Below are 21,542 nucleotides of genomic sequence, written 5' to 3' on the forward strand. Positions count from 1 at the left end.
CTTGTTTTGCTTTGTCATTACGATTGCAGGTCTTTGTTTAGTTACTATGGGAAGTCTATTGTGTATGGATGGGCATGGATTCGTAACTCGAGGGCAAGGATTATGAAACTCTAAGGCGCAGATTTCCAAACCGAGAGTACAGCTTTTTTTCCCACATGGATCTTTTTTTTTTTTTTCCTCAGTTGACCTCAGGTGGTCTCTGTAAATCCGAGCTTCTGAGGAGGTCCTGAAGGCATCACGAGTGTGGTTGTGCCCCTCCTCCTGCAGCTGATGAGCGAAGGAGAAAGAGGAGAGAGGAGAAGACCTGTCGGACATCCGTGAGGAGACTCCGTACATAACAAGTGTAACTCATGGGTAGCTATAATCAGGCAGGTTCGATTTTCGGATCTGTTAAGGACCAGTAAAGAAAAAAAAAGAAATATTTAATATCAAAGCGGTATTCATCCGTAAATCTTAACTGGAATAACCGATGTTAACGGTTTACGTCCCTGTCAGGTGAGTAGTGTAACAGTTAGGTTCACTTCTTCCACAAGTTATTATGGAGAGTTAACGTTAACGAATTTCCGTTATTGGACACGGTTTAGCTAACGTTAGAGCTTACAGTTACACAGTTTAAGAGACTGCGAATGTCGCTAAATATTAACCTAACGTACGATTGACCTACTGTATGATGAGTAGTTAGTGTATAAAACCAAGGTTAACCTAATGAAACCGTGAAGCAGGAACAACAATGATGAATTTAAGTTCCGACATATTGAAATGTCAACTAACTATGTGTCAGATAAATGATAAAAGAGAGCAAAGACGACTGTAAATAGTTGGTTTATGCCTTAAAACGAGGCACAGACCCGTTAACGATAAAAATGAGCCAACGTTAGCTAAAGGTAACGTTAATAACGTACAGTTGAAGTGTATTACTGCTGCTACAGATCGGTAAAACAAATGGCTTTGATCAAGTTTAGGTTGTCTGATTATTCCTGTCACTCTTAAATAATAGTAGTTTGTCTACAGTGTTTCCCACTTACTGACTTGTACTCCAAAAATTATGTAGAATGTAAAATAGAGCATAATTTACATCAGTAGTGGAAATTACCAACATGTGTTTTTCTTACTGTCAGATCATTTAAGGTGCAGTCTGGAAAGTCTGCTGCCTAGACTATCAGTGGTTCAGAAAGGGCTATGGCCCCAGCCCTGACCAAAATCTTGAAAGATGGCCATGGGATCCACCTGTCCTCACCTCCTGCCTCTGTCAGAATGGACTCAGATAGTAGAGTAATGCGAAGCACCGAGCTGGACTCTCAGATGACATCGACAGGGGATGGTGACCTACAGAAGATGTGGCTGAATCTCTCCTCTCTTACCCCTCTGGACTCCTGCCTCCCCGCAAGCCCTCTGGACGTCCCTGCCAACCCGGTGCTTTCCCCATTTCTGCAGACATCTGCCAGCCAGTGTGAGATGGTGCTCCTCCCCAGTCCAGGCTCCCTCTTCAGCCTCCTGTCCCTCAATAAAGGCCTGAGAGATTCTCATCAGGTGGCCTCCGTCTTCCCAGGTGTACCAGACATGTTTTTAGTCCCTGTCCCTGAGCACAATAGCCAAGAGGCTTGTCTGTTGCATGGACACAGTGCTGCTCCTGAATGTGGGCCAGATGGCGTTGATGTGCATCACTCCTCTCTTACCCTTGCCAGCGTTTCTCCTTCATATACCCATGGGGAGCTAAAATCCGAAGGCTACACTCCCTGCTTTGCACCCCCACTTACATTGACACAAAGGGACATGGCTGGAATAAGCTGTCCTCCTCCAGCTTCAGTAGTGCGGCCTTGTGGTGGCAGGTTGAACTCTGAGCAGCCGGTATTGCGAGAGGTGCTGGAGGAGCAGCTCTCCAGGCAGGCAGGACTGCACAGCAGAGCTTGGAGGCTGCAGAAGAGATTGCAAGCCCTCCTTGGAGAGCACGCTTTGCTACACTGCAACCAGCAGCTGGAGGGGCTGAACAGGCATTGTCAAAGTGGAGGTGTGTCTTTTGACAGCCCGGACTCCTTACATCCTGGTGTGTTACCTCCACAAGCGGGCAATAAACCCCATCTGTCTTGGCTAGAGTCGTCCACAGCCTCGTCCTCCTTCACGGAGCTCAGAGAGTTCAGCCTTTCCAGCCAGGCGGTGCTAAGAGGCCTGCAGGAGGCCTTCGACTCTGAGGCCACAGGCAGCAGCAGCTCAGATGAAGAGCAAGCGGAGGAAAGAGAAACAAAAACTTCACCTGTGTGAGTATCCAGCAAGTGGAAGTACTTTATCGTTATCGTTACTTGTTGAGAGGGACTTACGGTCCAAAGCACACACACACACACACACACACATTTTCTACAAGTTACAACCAGATGAGATGGCCATGTGATGCAGAATACAAACAGATAATGAGACCAGTTTCCTTGTGGGCTTCTATGAAAATTAGGTCTTTTATATTTTGTAAGATTTTAAGAGCCACAGCGGCTGCCTGAGAAGGTTATTATAGCTAAATAAACAAGAAACAAAAGAGAGACTTGCTTATCGAGTTGAGATAAATCGTATTATTTCACACAGTTTCAAATAATAAGGTACCCGCCGCCGCTGTAGACAACAATAAGAAACCAACTTCGCCTTAATTTCACCACAATAGATCATTTGTCAGAATCCAGCTGTGGTTTATGCTGTAGCCATTGATTTTGTTCTAATTCAGACAAGCGGAGAGTTCACAAAGATAGACACTCTTACACCCGGCAACCATTCAGCTCAGGACAATGAAAGCAAATACAGTGAGAGAGAAGAAGTGCATTTTGTTTAGTTTCTTTGACATTATGAGAAGTGAGACGCACATCTACAAATGTCAGGTATTAAACAATAAAGTCAAAGACTTGTTTCAGAGTGACCTTGTAAGTTTTGGAAAGTCAGCTCTCTCAAGTGTATGTGATCCTCTACGGTGTCGGATCCAAACGGCACACATATTTGTCTCAGGCCCTCAGAGAAGTTTACAGTGTGGTCGTCACAAGTACAACTTTTGTCCTCCCAGCTGTGGAGAGTGTGATGACATACCGTATTTCAGCCGTGCACATTCTCTTTCCATGCAACAGACTAGCCAGCTCTCTTTACCCACAGGCTGGGACTTGCCAGAAAGCCTGCAACATGCCATTCTGTGCCTCAGCTCCTCCTCTTTCTAGTGAAACACACTTTTGAAGTGTGTGTGTCTTTGTGTGAGGTTGGGCTGGGCGGCGCTGCTGTACTTGTGCCCTCGCCTAAAGTGAGTCATAATGCTCCAGAGGAGGAAAAAAAGATGTCAGTCTGTTGTGATTCTTTGAGCAGTGTTTTTTTTTGTGGTGCCAACAAGCCACAAGACAGTACTGACCTGAACAACTGTCCACACAAAAATGAATATAATCACAATTCAACATATTTTGTTTAGGTTATGCTTTTGCATTTGATCTGGTTAATATTGAGGCAAGTGTCCTCTAATAAATCTGGGGAACATTGCAATATTACATGCAGGGAAAGAGAGCAATTGGGCTAAAACTGAGCGATGTGAGGACACAACAACAACAAAAATTATCTCTGTGAGAAAAACAAATCTAAGATGTTGATATGCTGGTTTTTGCAGCGTCCTTGGTGCAAAAACGCTAATTCCAGTCTGCCAATCACTTACTATAAATCATGCCTTTGTTAATTAAAAACAGGCTGATTACTGTCAAACCTTTTATGAAAAATTGAATCGAATGTTTCTTTTTTTTTTTTTACATATATCATTGCCACAACACAATGTCTAACTGAATGCAGATTCTGTATTCAGTCTGGGATCAAGTAGAAGAAAGGGGCATTTCTATAAAGATTATTTTTCTGGCAGGCGGTGGAGAATGATGGGAAACATGTGGAGAGAGAGAAAGGAGAGATATCCAATAAAGGTCCTGAGGGGGAGTTGAACTGTGGACCTCCGAAACTGTCTTAAACTGCTCGCCAACCAGGACATCCTGGAAAGGAGCATATTAACCGTTTAAAAAGCAGACTTCAGTAGTCATAGACAATGTCAGGAATGTTTCAAAGAACAAGAACAATGTTATCAAGCTTGAACAGTTTGGGGTTTAAGAAGCACACCGACCAGCAGGTGAAGCTCTCACTCATATTTACCTCAGAATTCCCAGAGAAAAAAAGATACCTGGTCCTACCTGGTGAAACAAATTAACAATTAGAAATAAAAAGTGTTTCAAAAATATAACAGACACTGTTCACAGCGTCATCATATGGAAAGGAGAGATTTGTGCTGCTGGGCCACACTTCTTGTTCTGCCATTTCTGACTGTGTAGATGGCCAGTTTCATTCTTTTCAGTGCCGTGATGTAAATGAGGTAAACACACTTTCTAGTCAACAAATGTGGGGACGTCAGTATGCCGTCAGTGTTAGAGGAGCGCAGGTCACGTCCTGGTCCTGGTGCGTCAGCCAAACAGTTTTGTTAACCAGTATTCACAGTGACGTTGGCTTCGGTCCAATTAAACCTTTTTTTACAGGACTCAAGTTAGTTGCAGTGCCGTTTATTTCTTCAGGAAGACTTGACCCATCTGTTTGTCTCTCATGATTTCCTGATCAGGGCGTGTTTACAGTATTAACACCAAAAAACAGGAATGAGAAAGAGGGTTTTATGTGTGTGTAGTGTTTTGTGTGTCTTCTTTTTTTTTTGGGCAGCATTGGTCATTTTGGAAGCACTGCCTTTTGGCTTGGTGTGTGGTCTTGTATGGAACAATGCTCTGTGCTCACTCAGTAAACCTCCCCTAGGGTGGTTTTATGGCAGGGTCCTCCTTGAAGAGGATATCTCTTTGCTGGAGAGAGGGACATGGCCTTTTTCCTTCTTCAGAAAATGTGGGAATAGCCTCTGACATTCGAAGTCTGACTTGTAAAGCAGTGACATGGTTTGACTTTAATTTGAAACCACATGTCCACATTGCTCATTTTCTGCACTGGCAGCAGTCATTGCAAAAAATGAACCTCCAGCTGTTGCTCATTTTCAGTATGTGTGTCATTTTAAATATATTTCACTGTATGAGAGTATTTGTAAGAGGCCAAGTGTTGGAAAGTTTAACTGCTGGACACACCCAAAACCTCTAATGCCTCTGCAAGGAAACATTGTTCAAATAAGGGAATTTGTAGACCCAGAGCTACTTACTGAGGCTGGCCTTTAACCAGGATTTGGCTGAGGAAACTCGTACTTTTTTCACTGTGGAGGGTATCCAGCGAGTTTCTGCACTCCACATTTATTTCAGCAATGCCAGTACTTTCATGATAAACACAGTATATTATAATGTTTATGGACTGCCTCAACAGTAGGTATTGGCAGCGATTAGATTTCTCCTCTCCTTTTCCCGTCTTTTCCTTTCTTCCTCACTGGCCTACTGTTTGGCAAATATTCCTGGAATTTTCTCATTATACAGTTGGAGAGAGCTGCAGGGCAGCCAGGTCTGGTCATTGTTCCTGTAGGACAGAGAGAGCCTACTCCTTTATAAACAGATATTAGCTCAAGGTTGAGTGAAACTCAGTGAGAGGCATTAACCATTAACCATTCACAGGCTGTAAATTACAAGCAGATAAACAATTTTAAATATTTCACCCAACAGGCAAACATTAACATAACCTCTTTACAATACCAAAGGGTATTTTTAAGCACTTAATGTGTGTGTGTGTGTGTGTTTGTTGTGATTGGCCTAACCTTTCCTTGTGCTGCCGAGTGTTTGAAGTGGGGGAGTCCCTCTCTGTCCTAGCCAAGGTCCAAGATCACTGCCATAGCAACTACTGTATGGCCCTGCTGGCCCCTGCCCCCCCTCTCCCACACACACACACAGAAGAGAAATGCTAACTGAACAGGCTAGTACCATGGAAACGTATAGACAAACACCACACAAATCAACAGTGTTGTATTTTGTGGCCTAGATACGCGTTTGTGGTTCAGCATCTCCGCCTATGTTGTTAGGATGCTAAACAATTTACACGCCACACGGCAGCATGGCTGTGTAAAAATGGGTCATACGTACTGTGTATTGACAGTACTGCTTTACAAATGTGTGAATTTATAAATGGTTTGGTCTGTCTCTATTCTCTTCTTCTCCCAATGAATCTTTCTCTCTCCCCTTTTTGTGTTTCTTGTGACATACATATTCCTGCTAATGATTCTAATATGCTTACCACGTCGTGCACTTTCAGTGTATCATACTGTTTTTATGACTGCATTTCATATCCTACTCGGATGTTTGCACACCAATAGGCGGACAACCTCTATGATGACAGGTGTGGTTAATCGTTCAACCTGCCTATTCAGTATCTTCAAATTTTGCCACATTTCTGACTAAATTACAAATCATCATGAGGATTAGGAATTCTCTTCTTGTAAAGGGTCTAAACCCTTTGCCAAAAAAATAATAAAATATTACAGCACTGTTACATGGTCCTAAATCATCTCCTCTCTCATCCATCACTCTGTACCTTCTGCCAGCAGCAACAGCAGCTGTGAGAGAAAGTGGCTAGCAGAGAGAGCGGAGCTGGGCAGCAGATGGAGCTGGTTGCAGCTTCGTCTGGCTGAGCTAGAGGGGAGGATACAGCAATTGGTGGAGCTCCACAAGCGCATCCGCTCTTCCAAGGTAAGATAAAAGTCATCTGTATCCACCTCAAAAAAGGGGCACTTGACATAATGCACCAATGTACATGAGGTTAGTCTTGTGTAAAGATAATGTTAGCCAACTTTTACTGTCTTGAGTGGCGCTTTAGTTGAAGTGTTATATAGAGAGTGTAGCTACAAACAACAAACTCACAGCAACTTTCATGGACTGATAGTACTGCTACATACAATACCAGTCAAAAGTGGTGACACAACTTCAAGTGTGTCCAGACTTTTGACTGGTACTGTAAATATGAAGATGTAATATATGTATCGAGAGATTAGACTCTCTGTGGTCACTGTGGTCATTTTTAATAATTAAAAAATAATCCAGGTACAATACATAGCAGATTGTACAACTGAAACCATGAAAATATGGTATGAAAGTTGAAGGATCAACCCATGTTATCTGTGTGTGTGTGTAAGGGCGGTGTGGTGCTTGCAGAGTCCCAGCCACTGACAGACAGGCAGATTCAGCAGGCCCTGCTGAGGGAAATGGCTGGGTTATCCTGCACGGCCCCGGATGCTGACACCGAACCCTGCAGCCCCACACGCCTTCTGCACAACATAGAGAGACAGGTAAGAGGAGGTACACACTATTCACTAATGTCAGAACATCCTTTTCTAACTCGTTGGCCTTTGTGGAGCGAAGAAGAAAAGCTTATCAGTCTGGCGTGTAGAAAAGTCACAGGAGGTTATCTATCCATAATGTTAGATACACAACAGTTACTTGAGAAGATTAAACAAGGTTTCACTTGGTGTGTGTGTGAACGCCTCCTCCAACTCAAACCATATTTGAGTTTGAGAAGGCAGATGCTCAAGTGCAATGTTGTGCCAAAATGAGTAACAAGCACAGCTGATGTGCAGTAACACCCCCCCCCCCCCCCCCCCCCCTCTGCTGTGCATCTTCAATTATCTTGGCATAGGTGAGTTTGTCTGGAGCCAGGAAAAGTGTAAAAAATGTTTATTGGATGTTTAACCACCATATTCATGGCCAGTTCATAAACAATATCAAGGAGAATAAAGGGGCTAAACACTTCACTGTTGTTTGGTGACTCAGTCTTTCATTGGATGGAGAATGAAGGGAGAACATCTTAATTAGTCTTAATCTAACATTTGAGCTCTTTTCAATAACATTGCCCGCTGTCGTCTTCTCCCAAAGAACACAAACAATTTCTTGCTGATAACAGACATTTATTAATAGTTAAATGTATGAATAATACATGATAAAGAACATAATAAAACAAAGCAAGAAAAGATCTTTAAATGACAGTATGAACCTTAACTCAGTGGGCCATCGTCAAGTGAAATATATGACTTAAAGTTATAACAAAATGGAGGGATGCTAGAAAACTTAACTTCTCTAAGAGATGTTTTACTTATCTTGATTCAACATCAAATCTTATCACAAAGCAGTGGGTTATGCCTCCTGTGTTGAAGATTGTCGCCGCAGGGATGAGGTCGTCTCAGCAGGGCTCACTGTCGTGGCCTACTTCATGGGATACAGGCCTGTTAGCTGCAGGGCTGCCGTGAAGGTGTCTCTGGACCACTGAAGTGTTGAGTCCAGCAAAGTTCAGCTGATCTTGCTTCAAGGTTACGTCGTGAAAGAGTCTTCGCTGTCGGATAAAGCTCCTAAGTGACCCAGTGGATGCAGTCTGGTTCGCTGAGCGGGTGAGGGCCCGACAGCAGGGCCTACCAGCAGTCTATTGGCCTTGTTCAGAGCCAAAGGCAGGCAGAGTTCCTGGCAGAGTTTTTCCGAGGCAATCAGATGTGGCGAAATCCCGGCCGATGCATCACTGTCTCTGGTTTTAGAGCTACATAACTGGCGATGAGTTCAGGTTTTTGTTGGGTCTTTGTGATGTTGGTTGAGTGTCGAACAAAATTATTCCTGATTACACTCAGTCTTAAGTTAGGCTTCAAAAGGTAAAATACTAACTTACATGCAGAAACGCGGAACTTAATGTTACAAAAATTACTTTAAAAAAAATAAACTGAAACTTGTTTCAGTTAAAGGTTAAAATGTGCAGATACTTTTTAGTTGAAGAACAAAGGAAGTAACAGAGACGTCTAAGGAAAAATAGACTTTGAGCTCATGATGAGGATTTGAGGAACCAGCCCTGCCAAAGTCAGTCAGGCTTCTCTTTTTATCAGTTCACAGAGTTTTGGGGCATGGATAAAGCGTTTTATGCCGGAACTCCTAATGAATAGTTAATTCCTTTGTTCTAAGTTTGGAGGCTGTCCTAAGATGTCTGACTTAAGATGGCAGCTCATAATTTCTGAAACCAGTGAATTAATTCAAGTTTTACATGCAAAAATCACATACGTCAAACATCACTATGGTCAAATGCATTATGATAAAATTGTATGCAGCAGTGTATTGTATAAAACTAATCAGAAAAACATTTTAATTTGAACTATCACAACTATAAATGTCTAATACTATAGTACATAAAAATGTTAAAAGCAGCTGTAGGGTTACAGTAGAAATAAATGCAGTCCATAAAACAACACATATTCTTAAGTGTTGAAAGACTTTTCTATCCCAGTCAGTAGATGGCAGTGTTGTCACATGATGAGAAATGTAACAAAATTAGATCCTGTTAATTCAGTCATTTTATATCGCACAGATAATTTAGACCGTCCTTCAGGGAAACTTATGCTGAGCAACACTATCTAGTTTACATGACGGTTAGACCAATTAATTGACATTAATAGAGACTTAGCTGAAATAGGAGGCATACCAATGTTAAGTCAACTAAGGAATGCACTTCAGATTCATGACTGAAACCTCAAGGGGAATCTCTATTCATGTTAATATGGACAGAGACTTTTAATTCAGTCGTTAATTGTGTTATTTTGTTAGCCATGGTCTCTGAGGAGGGTTTTTGAAAGCACCAGTGTTGATCTAGCAAGTGTCACTGGTTAACCCCTACTTGGTAAAGAGGTCACTTCTGTGAGACCCTCACCTGCTAGTGTCTGCACTCACCTCTTTCTTAGGAATTCAAAGAAGGTTGTGTCCAGTGGACTTAAAGAAAAGAAAGCAGAATGTCCTTCAAGTGTCTGTTCACTCACTGCTTCTAAAAGGGTGGATTGCATTTCACACTTAAGTGTTAATTTGTCACTTATGAAATGCATTCTAAGTTATAAGGGCGATGTTCTTCATTGCAGAGTGCTCAGCTCAGCCAGATCGTCAACAGCCTGATGCCTCCTCTCAATTTTTCACCGCCATCGAAACAAGCACAGACCTGGAAAGGCAAGAGAGCCTTCACGAGGTAGAGAAAACTCACACACACACACACACACACACACACACACACGCACACACACACACACACACTAACCTAATGCTGAAGCTATCTGAGCATGGGTCAGTGAGAGTGTGTAACATCTACATTACAATAATCTGTAATTGCAGTGAAAGGATGGGTTCACAAACACTGTAGTTCAGAGGCAAATGCTAACATGGGGGCTAGTCAATTTTCCAATAACTGGTCCATGTGGATAATTTCTATGGTCAGCTGAAATAGTCATGGGGATATTAAACTTAAACTAAAAAAATAGAAACTTGTACTGATTATCACTTTTAGGCTGAGGCAATCAGCTAAGTTATCAAGGTTGAAAGCATGCTCCCTGTTTGGAATGTAACACATTGAAACAGTTTGGTTGGTCCCCTCCATCTGGCCTGATTTGAATCATCCCTTCATGTCTTTCCTTTCTTCTGCCTTTTTAAGTCTCCCTGTCTGGTTGTGAAGATAAAAGCCACATAACAAATACAAGACATTCTGCTTGTGTATGGATGTAACAAAGGGTTATACGTAGGTATTGTTTGTTTTTTGTTGTTATTTGTGACCAAGTCTAAGAGACCTTGAAAAGCATTTTGATCGTAGCATTAATCATATACCTGATATTTCCATGGCCTCATCTGATCTTGTCCCTGCAGTGGTCAGAGAGGAGACAAGGTTTTTATGCCGAGGAGATTGGGTTCCAGGAGGCAACAACGTTTCAAAGCTGATTCGTCATGCGTGTGCGCTCGGACCCGACCCCTGGTCACCTACCACAAGCCCAAACTCTTCACTTTCAACACAGACACCCCTACCAGTCCACAGGTAGGCTACATGCAGTCTCTTTAGTCTTTAGTCTCTCTTTAGTCCTTGTGACCTTTTGCATACACAGCTGTGACAACACAAATGCACGTTCTTGACATTCATCTGTAAATGTGCTAATGCAATCTTTCTCTCTCTCTCTCTGCTCTGAGGTGGAGTGGATACATGAGAGAAATGAAAACGACACTATTGCTATTACACCTTAATACTGTGTCATTGCCTAAATCTACTCATTCAAAACACACTACTTATACATCCCGAGTGTAAACCCATTTGAGCTTTTACAATAAAGACTGAAAATTATTAATGTATTTCATGAATTCTTTATTCGTGTCAAATACAGGTTCAAAGCAGTCAGGCAAAATGTGTAAGCTGTGATAGTGCTCAAAAGGTTCTTCAGTGGTGGAATGCCATATCACTAAAATAGTTCCCCAAATTAAAAAGGAATTAATGTTTAAAGCCAGGCACCTGCCTTTAATTAAACAGTAATATCTCTTGGATTTACTTCAAATAAACACAAATGCATGTGATCGTGTAAAAGCTGTAGCCTTTATTTAGCCAACGTAGCATAGTGCAATGCGCTTACTGCCAAAAATATCAGGGGGTAGTGGCAGTGGTGTGTGTGAAGTTGTTGGTAATGCCTCGCTTAGCTTCACACCATTTCAGTTATACGCATTCAAACACTGTCAATGAAAAATGATATACAGTAAATATGTAAACATAATATGTAAACATTGAGTTGTTCGTTGTCATTGTGTTGAATTAAATTTCATGTTGTTCAGAATGGCTGCTGCACTTTTTAATCAAAGCCTTCTATTAACATGCATCCTTGATTTACATTAAGAAGAGCAACCAGCTGCACAATCAACTATTCAAGAAGCATTATATTCACTTTTCTATATCACTAGATCACAGGCTTGTACTATTGTGCTGCCAGACAGTGTCATTTCAGCAGTAACTCTACTTAAAACCACTAAAATAATAGTGACTTGCATCTCTCTAATATGATTCTACTCATCAACTTTAATATCATGGACAGTAGAGTAGTTGAGGTATTAAACTAGTGTCTCTAAGGCTACCACCAGCCAAAGTCCCATTTATTTTTATGATATCTTCATTTAAAGCCGCACTAATCTATATTTCTATGTGGCCTCTTGGGGTTACACCATGAAAGAGTCTTTGCTGTGATAAACACATGCTCAATTATCAACTCTGCAGTCCCCCTCAGCTCTTTGTATTGCTTTCTTTTGGCTCACAAATTTTAATATTCAGTCTCACAGCTCTCATCAACGTTGATTTCGGCTGAATCAGGCAGCTGTGTTCAGAGAAAAAACTCTGATTGACAAACTGTGCGCTACCTTATGGGACGTTACGTTGTGACAGGCAGAGTTAGCGACTAGCTGGTGAACATAATGGAGCATTTGGTGGCTATAGAGCTGGTTATTTTTCTCAGGAGATGGTGGAAACCAACACAGAGTTAAATAGAGGTTGAAAATTGGATTTACACTTGCAGGGAGGCCAGAAACATGACTCAAGCTGAATGCTAATATTGGTCTAATTGACCTATTATTCACAAAGGTTTTCACTATAACTTTAGGACATTATGTCTGTGTGGAATTTTAACGTTCTTTTTTGTGTTAGATTTTGTTCCACATTTCAAACAATCAGTTTGATCCTGTTCCTTATCCCTATGTCATTGAGACTGAGATAATCCAATAGGACTTTGAATCAATGGTACACAATACATCAGAAATCAATCACACTTATACAAACATGAGGTGTGAGTCTAATTTCCTAATCTCAAACTAGTTCTTCTTTAGCTCATATAAAATCCTGTGAACCAAGTAAAAGTTTAACTTCTCATGTACAAATTCAACATTTTGAAATGTCAACATACCACTGGATGCCCCAGTGCCATAATATGAACAATGGCAAAGAAAACCTTTAACAACTTAATTGCTTTAGTCAGTTTGGATTAATGGAGAGCAGCATCCTTAAAGCCTTATGTTTCATACGTCAAAAAAACACAGAAAACACTTAAGTTAGGACACAGACTTAAGTGTTTTCTGTGTTTTGTTGACTTATACATATGTTAATTATGCTCTATTGACTATTAAGTATCATGCAATGTAAGTAATTTTCTTTCTCTCTCGTTCCCTCTTCCTTGTGCTTCAGGACTTGGGGAAATCCACTTCTACCTTCTCTTCTTTCTCATCATCTTCCTGTTCTTGTTGTTCCTCTTGTGATCCTGTGGTCCTGTGCTCTGATCCTGACTGCAGCTCCAACAGGGCCCTGCCCTCCAGGAATCCCAGCTCCAGACCTCACTCTGTGTTCACCCTTTCATTTGGTAGGGGAAACATTAACATAGCTAGTGTAATTGAAAATGTGTGTGCCTTTTTTTCTTTTGAAAGACATTTGTAATGTTGATTTATCCACTGTTGTCTGAACAAGAGTAATTTATTGGCTTCCTATTTGACAGGGTAGACCTACTCTGGCGACGTTGAATCAATTGTCAATTGACGCCTGTAGGACGTGCCAAATGCGCCACCTAGTAGTAGCAGTCGCCAGGATGTGCTAGTTCAGGGATTGATAGTGATAAAATTGCTGGAGTGTTGATTCACATCAATTCTGGGAAATAGAACAGTTGTTGTCATGTTTTGACGTGTGTCCAGATGACATCATGTGTGGGGTTTACAGAGAAAACAATGGACGGTGGTGTTTTTATGCTGCCGGTGTATACTGCCCTTAATTCCACGCTTACATTTAGAGATGTACTGAATAATGGATTGTTATTGTTTGCTAAAAGTGTGCTTTTGTAACCTAATATTAAACATTGTGTAATCTCTTTTCAGACAATCCTCTTTCCCACCACTTACACAGAGCCCTTGCTAGAGAAGAATGGTCCCAAAAGCCTTTGATTATCAATGCCCAGCCATCCAGTCCAGCACACTACAACAGACGCAGCTCCACACCACTGCACAACAGTAAGTCCCCCCATATACCAGCATTGATTACATACCCTTTCCTGTTCTATGGTGCTCTCCTCTCTTACATTATGTTCTGTCATGTAGCAATTACTGAACCAATATGTTTAAGTGCTGCTTGTGAGCAAGCCCAAAGCATGACCCACTGTGTTGATGTCACAGTCAAGTGATGAGTAAGATGACGGGAAGACAAAGGTGCTATTTAAAAAAATGCACATCTTTTGTGGTAATTAGTCATCTAACAGACGGGAACCTAACTGGCTTTTTAGCCACTTTGCTTTGCTGTGACTGAACTCAAGTGGATTCTGCTCTGAAGTCAATCTAATGTCAATGCTGTGCACCAGAATTAGCTACATTCTTGGTAGTTGGTATCATTTGGTCCTATTTCTTACCACATAGCATTGAATAATGTGATGCATTTGTACTTGATTTATTGGTGATCATTTTTCCATTCAAAGTAATTGTTAACACATTTGTAAAAAAAAAAAATCATCTTGTTTAGAAAATTCTTCCATTTGCTTATAGTCAGTATAACAAAGCAACATCAATGAATAAATTGCTGCTTCACAGTCGACCGCTGTGTCTGCTTATTATCTCCCTGTGGACCATCATAATTGCTTGCCTGCATGTCAGACATCCCACTGGGTCTCTATGTGGCTTCCAACCGAGCAGTAGATGGAAATGAAATCATTTGGCATTTCACCAATGTCAATATGTGTCTTTGTATATTAGTCTCAACTAATGATTTGTTAATCATTTACGTCTGCACTTATATGTCTGTGGCAGCTTTGGTTTCATGGTTTCCACAATGTAGCCCGATGATCCATAACAACCATTGATTATAGATTTTAGAATGTTCCCTGTTTATCCAGGGAAGGTTGACTAAACACTATGTTTTATGTGGGCATTAAAACTTTTTGTTATAAACACAAAGATGACGCATAAGAAGAAATAAGAAATGATAAAGTAGAGAGGAGGAGCGGAGGAGACAAAAAGCAGGCAGATTGGAAATTGATGGACCGCTCTGTGGTTTTTTTTTTGTCCGCTCAACTAATCTTGCTCCCATTTTCGATAACAGAAGAAGAAGACAGCCAAGTCAAGCAAACGTCACCCAGAATAATAGCCTGGCACATGGCAACAAATCTCTTATCACAGCTGAATATAGCTAAAATAGAATGATATTATGTAAACAGTCTAAGCATGAAAGAGATGGAAATATGGACAAATGACATGGAGAATAATGACTTCAGTGACGTAACTGAATTAATTGTTAACTATTTTAGCTGTTCGTACAGCCACTACAACTCAAATGTTGTATTGTATTAGTGGATTCCAGGCATCAGTCCATCCTTATCTTTTCCTGCTTCCTCTTACCTATTAAAATTTGTTGGAATACTATCTGAAACTGGCAGCTGACTGATATTGCTGCAAGGTGAAAAAATGATAAATTGTCAATTTAAAGCCTCAGAAAGGTGAAAATATTTTCAAAATAGGTAATTTCAGCAGTTATTTTTAGTTTCTAGTTACACAAAAAAAAGAGAAGATAAAACAGTATTGCTTGCGATACTAGGTGTACCAGTGTAAGTTTGACCTCCACTCTTACATTGCATGTTCTTGCACAACATGACGTCTTCGTGACAGGGTTTTGACCCCCCCCTTCATCAATCTATATGAACCTTGCCCGATGAAGTTCTGAAGACTGAAAGGTTGTCAATAAAATGAGTACAGGTGATGGACAGTGTGCAGGATTCTTTATTTTCTTTCCAAGTCATTTGTTGTGTTCAATCATGAATTGCATGCTTTTGCCAGTTTTCTCAGTATATCCAACTCCCAAGCAGTAACTGTAACTGGCAGATCCCTTTGTTATATTTCGGCCCCCTTGAAAAAAGTTGAAAACATCTGCACACTTATCTCCTTTGCACCAAATGTATTATCTAAGCTTTTGGTCACAAAGACCTTTGTCAGAGCAGAGCATGAGACATGCCAGATACACACAGAACCTATCGTCTCTCACAAGGAGGAGGGGTCATCAGTTAACAATCAACATACCTGAGGTGAAAGGAAACACACACTTTTAGTGTTAATCAGCAACAGTGACTTAAACAATACAAAACATAGCATTTTACCCAGAGACATAAAAGTGTAAAAGATGTCCAAAATACAACCAAAAGAATAAATGTACTTAATATATTTCCCAACATGGCCAGGAATCTTAGGCTAGCAAGTTGATAGTGCCATGATTACTGTAAGTAAAGCAGTTGGTACAGTATGATGGGAGTAGGGATCAGAAATCTGAGAAGCAGTCACCTGCTCAAGTCGTAGGACTAATGGTTAAGGATTAGCTTTTGTACACGTTAACCAAAGCGTAAAATCTCTGAGGAACTGAATGGTAGATTGGACAAAAAGGAAATTCCTCTGGTGCATTAATTGACTTTGTGTATCGTTATAGGTCACAAACACAAGCAGCATGCAAGGCATCATAGAAGCAGAGTTATGGGTCTGTCACCTATCAGATTGGCGGGCTCTGCTCAGAGTCAACACAGGAGAACCAATAAGAGGAAAAGAAAGAGAAGACACATCCATGGGCTGATAGAAGGTGTGTGTATGCAGTATATGTTGCCCTTTATTCTCTCTGTACAGTAAACTGTCATCTTGATTTTGCATGGATTTATCAAAAATAAAATGCAAAAATTGTCAACCTCCCAGTAGTAACATGGAAAATGTGTGGGAACCATTTAGTGGTTTCACCCATGATTTAACCCACTTTGTGCCACTACTTTTGTGAAGGGTTACAACACAGCAGTAGATAATGTTATAAAATTGTTAATCATAAAATTACAGATTTAGAGCTTTCATTCACTGTACACCAAATGAATAATTGATCAGTCACTTGAAATTTTTTTAAAAATAAATTTGTATGAAGGATTATGGCAGGGGTTCAAGTTATCAGTGGGATCAGGGATAAGTTGACTTCTGGTTTAAAGGAAATCAGGGTTAAAGTTGAGAGTTAGTGTTACTAAAGTAAAGCGAAGTCACATGTCACATGCATTGTTGACAGAAGATGTCAGTTTAAACGATATGTGAAAGCATCAACACTGTACAGCAAAGCAACACAGATAATTATTGCATAAAAGTAGTATATAATCAGTGAAACATTGTTCAGCATCTACTTCATGTCATCAGATTTTAGTTGAATATTAGTATTGTACTAGCCAAATAAATGAATACCTTTCAATTTTTAGGTCTTGTTCATAACGTAGTGTTTGTTGCAGCTAATCGCCAGTTTGACGTGTGTGTGTGTGTGTGTATGTGTGCGTGTTATACTTAGATGAGGCAGATGTACTGTACCAGCTCTGTGACCCAGACGAAAGTTCAGATGAAGTCCTAGAGGAGAGCTACATACAGGTTTCACGCAAGCAAGCCTCACAGGTAACACACGCTTTTATACTTGTGAGGACCCTCATTGACTTAATACCAAAAACCCTCCCTCACCCTAAACCTAATTCTAACCTTCACCCTAAAATCAAGTCCTCACTCTCACTTTCAATATGTAAAGATTCTCAAGGTCTAAGACTCCGAGACCTCCAAATGCCATAAAACTATTTATATTAATTGAAGTATGTAATCGGGGTGATTACATATACAATTTTAGCATCAGATATCTGCATCAGACATGACTATTGACTTGTGTATTTGTTTTGTTACATAAATGACATATGGGCTGAAGGACAACATCAGAGGCAAGTGGTGATGTTTTAATGTTATCATCAGGACTGTACAGCTGTACATATTTTAGCCCAAAAATAAATCAGTTATAGATTACAGTGGTAGACGGAGACTTCTAATTTAAAAATAATGCTCACCTTACTTCTAATTTATTATAAATATTGGGATCTCAGGGTTTGGTGATGGGCTGAGGGGAAATGTATGGAATGATATTCAAACAAACCATGGTGACCTGCGTTATTATTAATTAATAATCCACATTGTAAAGTTTAGATTTCTGTACAACACAAATTCAAATGCATCATTTGGCCTGCATATATGTGTTAAATATGAAAACCTTTATCATGGCAACCTAATGATGCAGAATCAGTTTGAATGTGTGAACACTTCTGAATCACTGGTGTGAACTGTCAAGTTGCTCTTAATTCAACATGGCCATGCTTCCTCTCAGGGCTTTGTGCGCAAACGTCAGGGAGAGAGTGTGTACAATATCAACAACATTGTCATCCCCATGTCAACGGCTAAGGTGGAGAAGCTGCAGTACAAAGACATCCTCACACCCAGGTATGAAATAACACTGTCTCTAAAATGAAACTAATGGCCAATGGGTTTTCATTGTCCCCAAGATTATAAATGTATTTATGACTGTATGTGGTTATTTAAAATCTAACTTTAAATAATGGTGCTTCATTTATTTTGTCTTGAAATCAATTTTCACAGTTTTCATGCTGTTTAATGCAAGTCTAATATGTAATTTTAGAGCTGTTAAGCTGTTTTACTCCTTTTAAAATTGAAATATAAATGGGTTGGGCACACTGTCCATCATCATTGTCTGTCACCTCAAAAAGTCTGTCTTTCTTCGCAGTTGGCGGGTAGTTGACACCCAGTCTCTGATAAAGAAGGAGGCAGAGAAGGAAGGCGACAATGAGGAGGGGCAGGTAGTGTCTCATCCTTTTTTTAGCTGTTTATTTTGATTTGTGAAGAAAATATCTTTATCCATCTTTGTGTGTGTGTGTGTGTGTGTGTGTGTGTTTCAGGTGGAGGTCCTCAATGATGAAGTCTTTGCCCAGAGACACCTGGCATTAGAGCAGAGAGAAAAATTGTGCTGGTCATCTTGGGGAAAGAGAAAATGCTGCAGGCGTCCTACAAGGTGGTTACATTTGAATACTGTTACATACATCATGTGACACCAAAATGCATCCTGCCAGGTCAGGTGGATTTTTTAGAATGAACTGTCTTTCTCAAATATCAGAAATGTCCGATAGTGACATATTCCATGCTTTTATCAGAAGATGATAACAAAGACAATTGGATTAAAACCTAAACTCACAAAGACTGTCTGTGCTGACTTTGCAATGCAACTGCTGCAGACTTTGGTTTGTTCTCTGCATGTAAATATAGCTCGTGTGAAAGTGGAATGTTTTGGTGGAGTTTCATGGGGTATGCTTATTTTTTCACTCCAGATCTGGCAGCAGGTTGTCAGGCAGTGGGGGTGGGATGTGCACATCAGGAGAGGAAAGCTCTGTGGAGTGGAGTTGTGCTCAGCTGGATACTGATGAACTGCCAAGCTTAGAGGAGTGGCTGGTAAGATCAAAAGCAGCACAGCTGAAACCCCAAATCCCCCAAACAAACTTGCTCACGCTGAGTCATACACAGTAATTTTCTAACGGCTGTCATGTTATGATGACAGCAGTGTTTCCCTTCTGTTTTCAACATAGTGGGCAAATGGTAATTTTTATGCACATAATTGATTAATAAAATGCAAAAAGCAGTCAAGTTCAACCCCAACCTTCAGAAAGATGATTTTGGCTGCTTGATTTACTTGGGTCAATGTTTTCTCATTAATGCCAACTGGTGGTTTGTTAAATGGGTTTTGTACTGGAGACTTTTCCCCCCTTTTGTTTCCTAAGAGTGGTACATCCAAAAGAGAAGCAGTCGGTTTCAGAAGATGAAAAAAAATCCATCAAAGTGACAAAAGGAGAAAATTAGGGATCATTTTGTGTAAACCAAATACGACAAATACGACTGCACTTCTCCTGGATGGCCACCATAAAAATCAAACAATAACAAGTCAAGGGTCAGAGTGGGTAAAGGGTTATTGTACCCAAAATATCGTTGTGACATCAAAATGATAAAAAGGCCAAGAAAGAGAAATAAGCTGACTAAAAATATGACATGCCCCAGTCCCTATTAAGATAAGACTTAAGAAGTACATTGCCTATAGATAATAATTTTTCTCTTCAAAACCCAGTCTTTGCTTGAAGGATATTTCCTGCGCCATTTCTGTCAAAGATATGGCTGTGTGTATTATTTGAGCTCCAGAACGGGGACAATATATATAATATATTGTGTGAGTTGGCTTTATTAAAGCCTAGATGGATCTTTGAGAGCACACACAGATGATTTGCTCCAGCTGATGATGCACTGATTGCAGTGCTCAGTACCACTTCACTTTGATTGGAGAAGGAATACATCACTATAAAACCAGATTGTCCTAATCAACCTTCTCCACACCACAGATATCGCCTATGTTACTGCTTTGCTCTCCAGCACCCATACAAACCCTGATTAAACGTTTGATTTAGCAAACAGGCATCAGAGACATGAACACCTATGATAAAGCCTTCAAAGTCTAAATTCAATAGAAAGCCTCATGTGGGAATAGCAGTTATCAGGGTTATGGACATAATTTCACAATTTGATACGAGTTGCACATTCTGTGTGTAGCTTATGAAGTGTTTAGCAAACATTAGGGTCAGTACATAATTAATTTACTGATATGTTATATTCTCACCCCTGTGTCTATAGAAAATCATACATACATACTCAGCTTTGTTGTGATATATATCTAATTTACAGATGTGGATAACATGTACAAATTTGTTCAATTGAATTATATGACCTCTCAATCTTCTGGCAGCCTCAGACACCCTGGGGGCCACGCATGTTTCCTTTGGATGACGAGGAAGAAGCCCTGCTCTCTGATAACCTGGTGCCACACTGCCCTCTAGTGGTGAAAACAGACCCAGTACACCCATTGGCCGCTGAGTGAGCAGTGCCTTACTTTTTACATGTAAGCAAGTGGTGAAATACTGTAAATTTGTTCTAGTGCTACAGCATACAGTAAATGCTGTAGCACTAGATCGTGTGTCAGAACTTCTTGCAGAATTGGTATAAACAAATTCTTTGTTCATTCATTTGGAAAGTTTTTGTAAATCATTTATTTATCTTTCAACAAGTAATTCAAAGTGCTTTAGTCCTGTGTTCCTTCAAACCATAAGTCAATTTAATAAGTCATTTTGTAGCAGAAAATATTTAGCAATTTGTTAATGCTCTCATTTTTCACTGCATACAAATGTTCATTGATTGATTAATGCAGTCATTAACAAAGGCATAATTCATTCATTCTGTCAGAGCAATTTAAGAAGTTAACTCAGTAAGGAAGAGTGGATGGAATTACACAAATTATTTGTTCATACAGACAGTAATAAGGTCTCAGTCAAACATTGAGTGTTTTTGACAGTTACGTTGTGGCTTTGATATGTTATATTTCTCATTCAATTTTTAATTGTGTTATTTCTTTTCCAGATCTCCTCACATTTGGGGCCCTGAGGAAGAAATGTGCCCTGGGAACCTTAATTGGGATGCTTAGTACATTCCATGAGTATAGTGATTTGATGTTATTGTATATTATATAGTAGTATTTATATTGTGAGCATTGCAACCTAGTAAGAAATGGTTTTAACTCACTACTTTAGCTCCCGCTACACTTTCAGGTTTTAATATACAAGAGGTTCTGTATGTGAAGAAGAAATATAAGGAAAGGTATATGTACCAGCACAACTCCATGGTAGCCTCAGGTTTATATACTGTTTGTAGTTGTCACATGCTATTTATTTTCACAGTTGTCTTATAAAGTCTGTATAGAAAGACTTCAGAACACACACACATCTTTGTGTGATGTTTACTTGATTTACATGTGCTTTGTGATTTCATGTTTTTTGTTTGTTAGTTTGTTTGTTTTGTATGTTGATGCTGTCATTTTGGTATATATTTTTTTATGAATAAAGGAAA

The 21,542-nt window shown here is 40.1% G+C and overlaps 1 protein-coding gene across 3 annotated transcripts; it reads left to right on the plus strand.

Annotated features, from left to right (window-relative positions):
• kansl1l (KAT8 regulatory NSL complex subunit 1-like) lies at nt 1–21,542 on the plus strand. 3 transcript variants are annotated; one of them, XM_067603299.1, is made up of 16 exons: nt 1–495; nt 1,119–2,255; nt 6,494–6,638; nt 7,082–7,234; nt 9,824–9,927; nt 10,596–10,761; nt 12,934–13,105; nt 13,611–13,742; nt 16,192–16,338; nt 17,071–17,171; nt 17,920–18,032; nt 18,334–18,406; nt 18,506–18,618; nt 18,932–19,052; nt 20,389–20,516; nt 21,057–21,542. In XM_067603299.1, the coding sequence occupies exons 2-16, from the start codon at nt 1,180–1,182 to the stop codon at nt 21,118–21,120; spliced, it is 2,808 nt and encodes a 935-aa protein (XP_067459400.1). In that variant the 5' UTR covers nt 1–495; nt 1,119–1,179; the 3' UTR covers nt 21,121–21,542. The 3 variants fall into 3 exon arrangements, with proteins under 3 accessions (XP_067459400.1, XP_067459401.1, XP_067459402.1); XM_067603300.1 differs by having other exon boundaries at nt 2–495; nt 6,497–6,638; XM_067603301.1 differs by having other exon boundaries at nt 3–495; nt 20,389–20,541.

The sequence above is a fragment of the Thunnus thynnus genome, chromosome 11 (assembly GCF_963924715.1).
Source record: "Thunnus thynnus chromosome 11, fThuThy2.1, whole genome shotgun sequence".
NCBI lineage: Eukaryota > Metazoa > Chordata > Actinopteri > Scombriformes > Scombridae > Thunnus > Thunnus thynnus.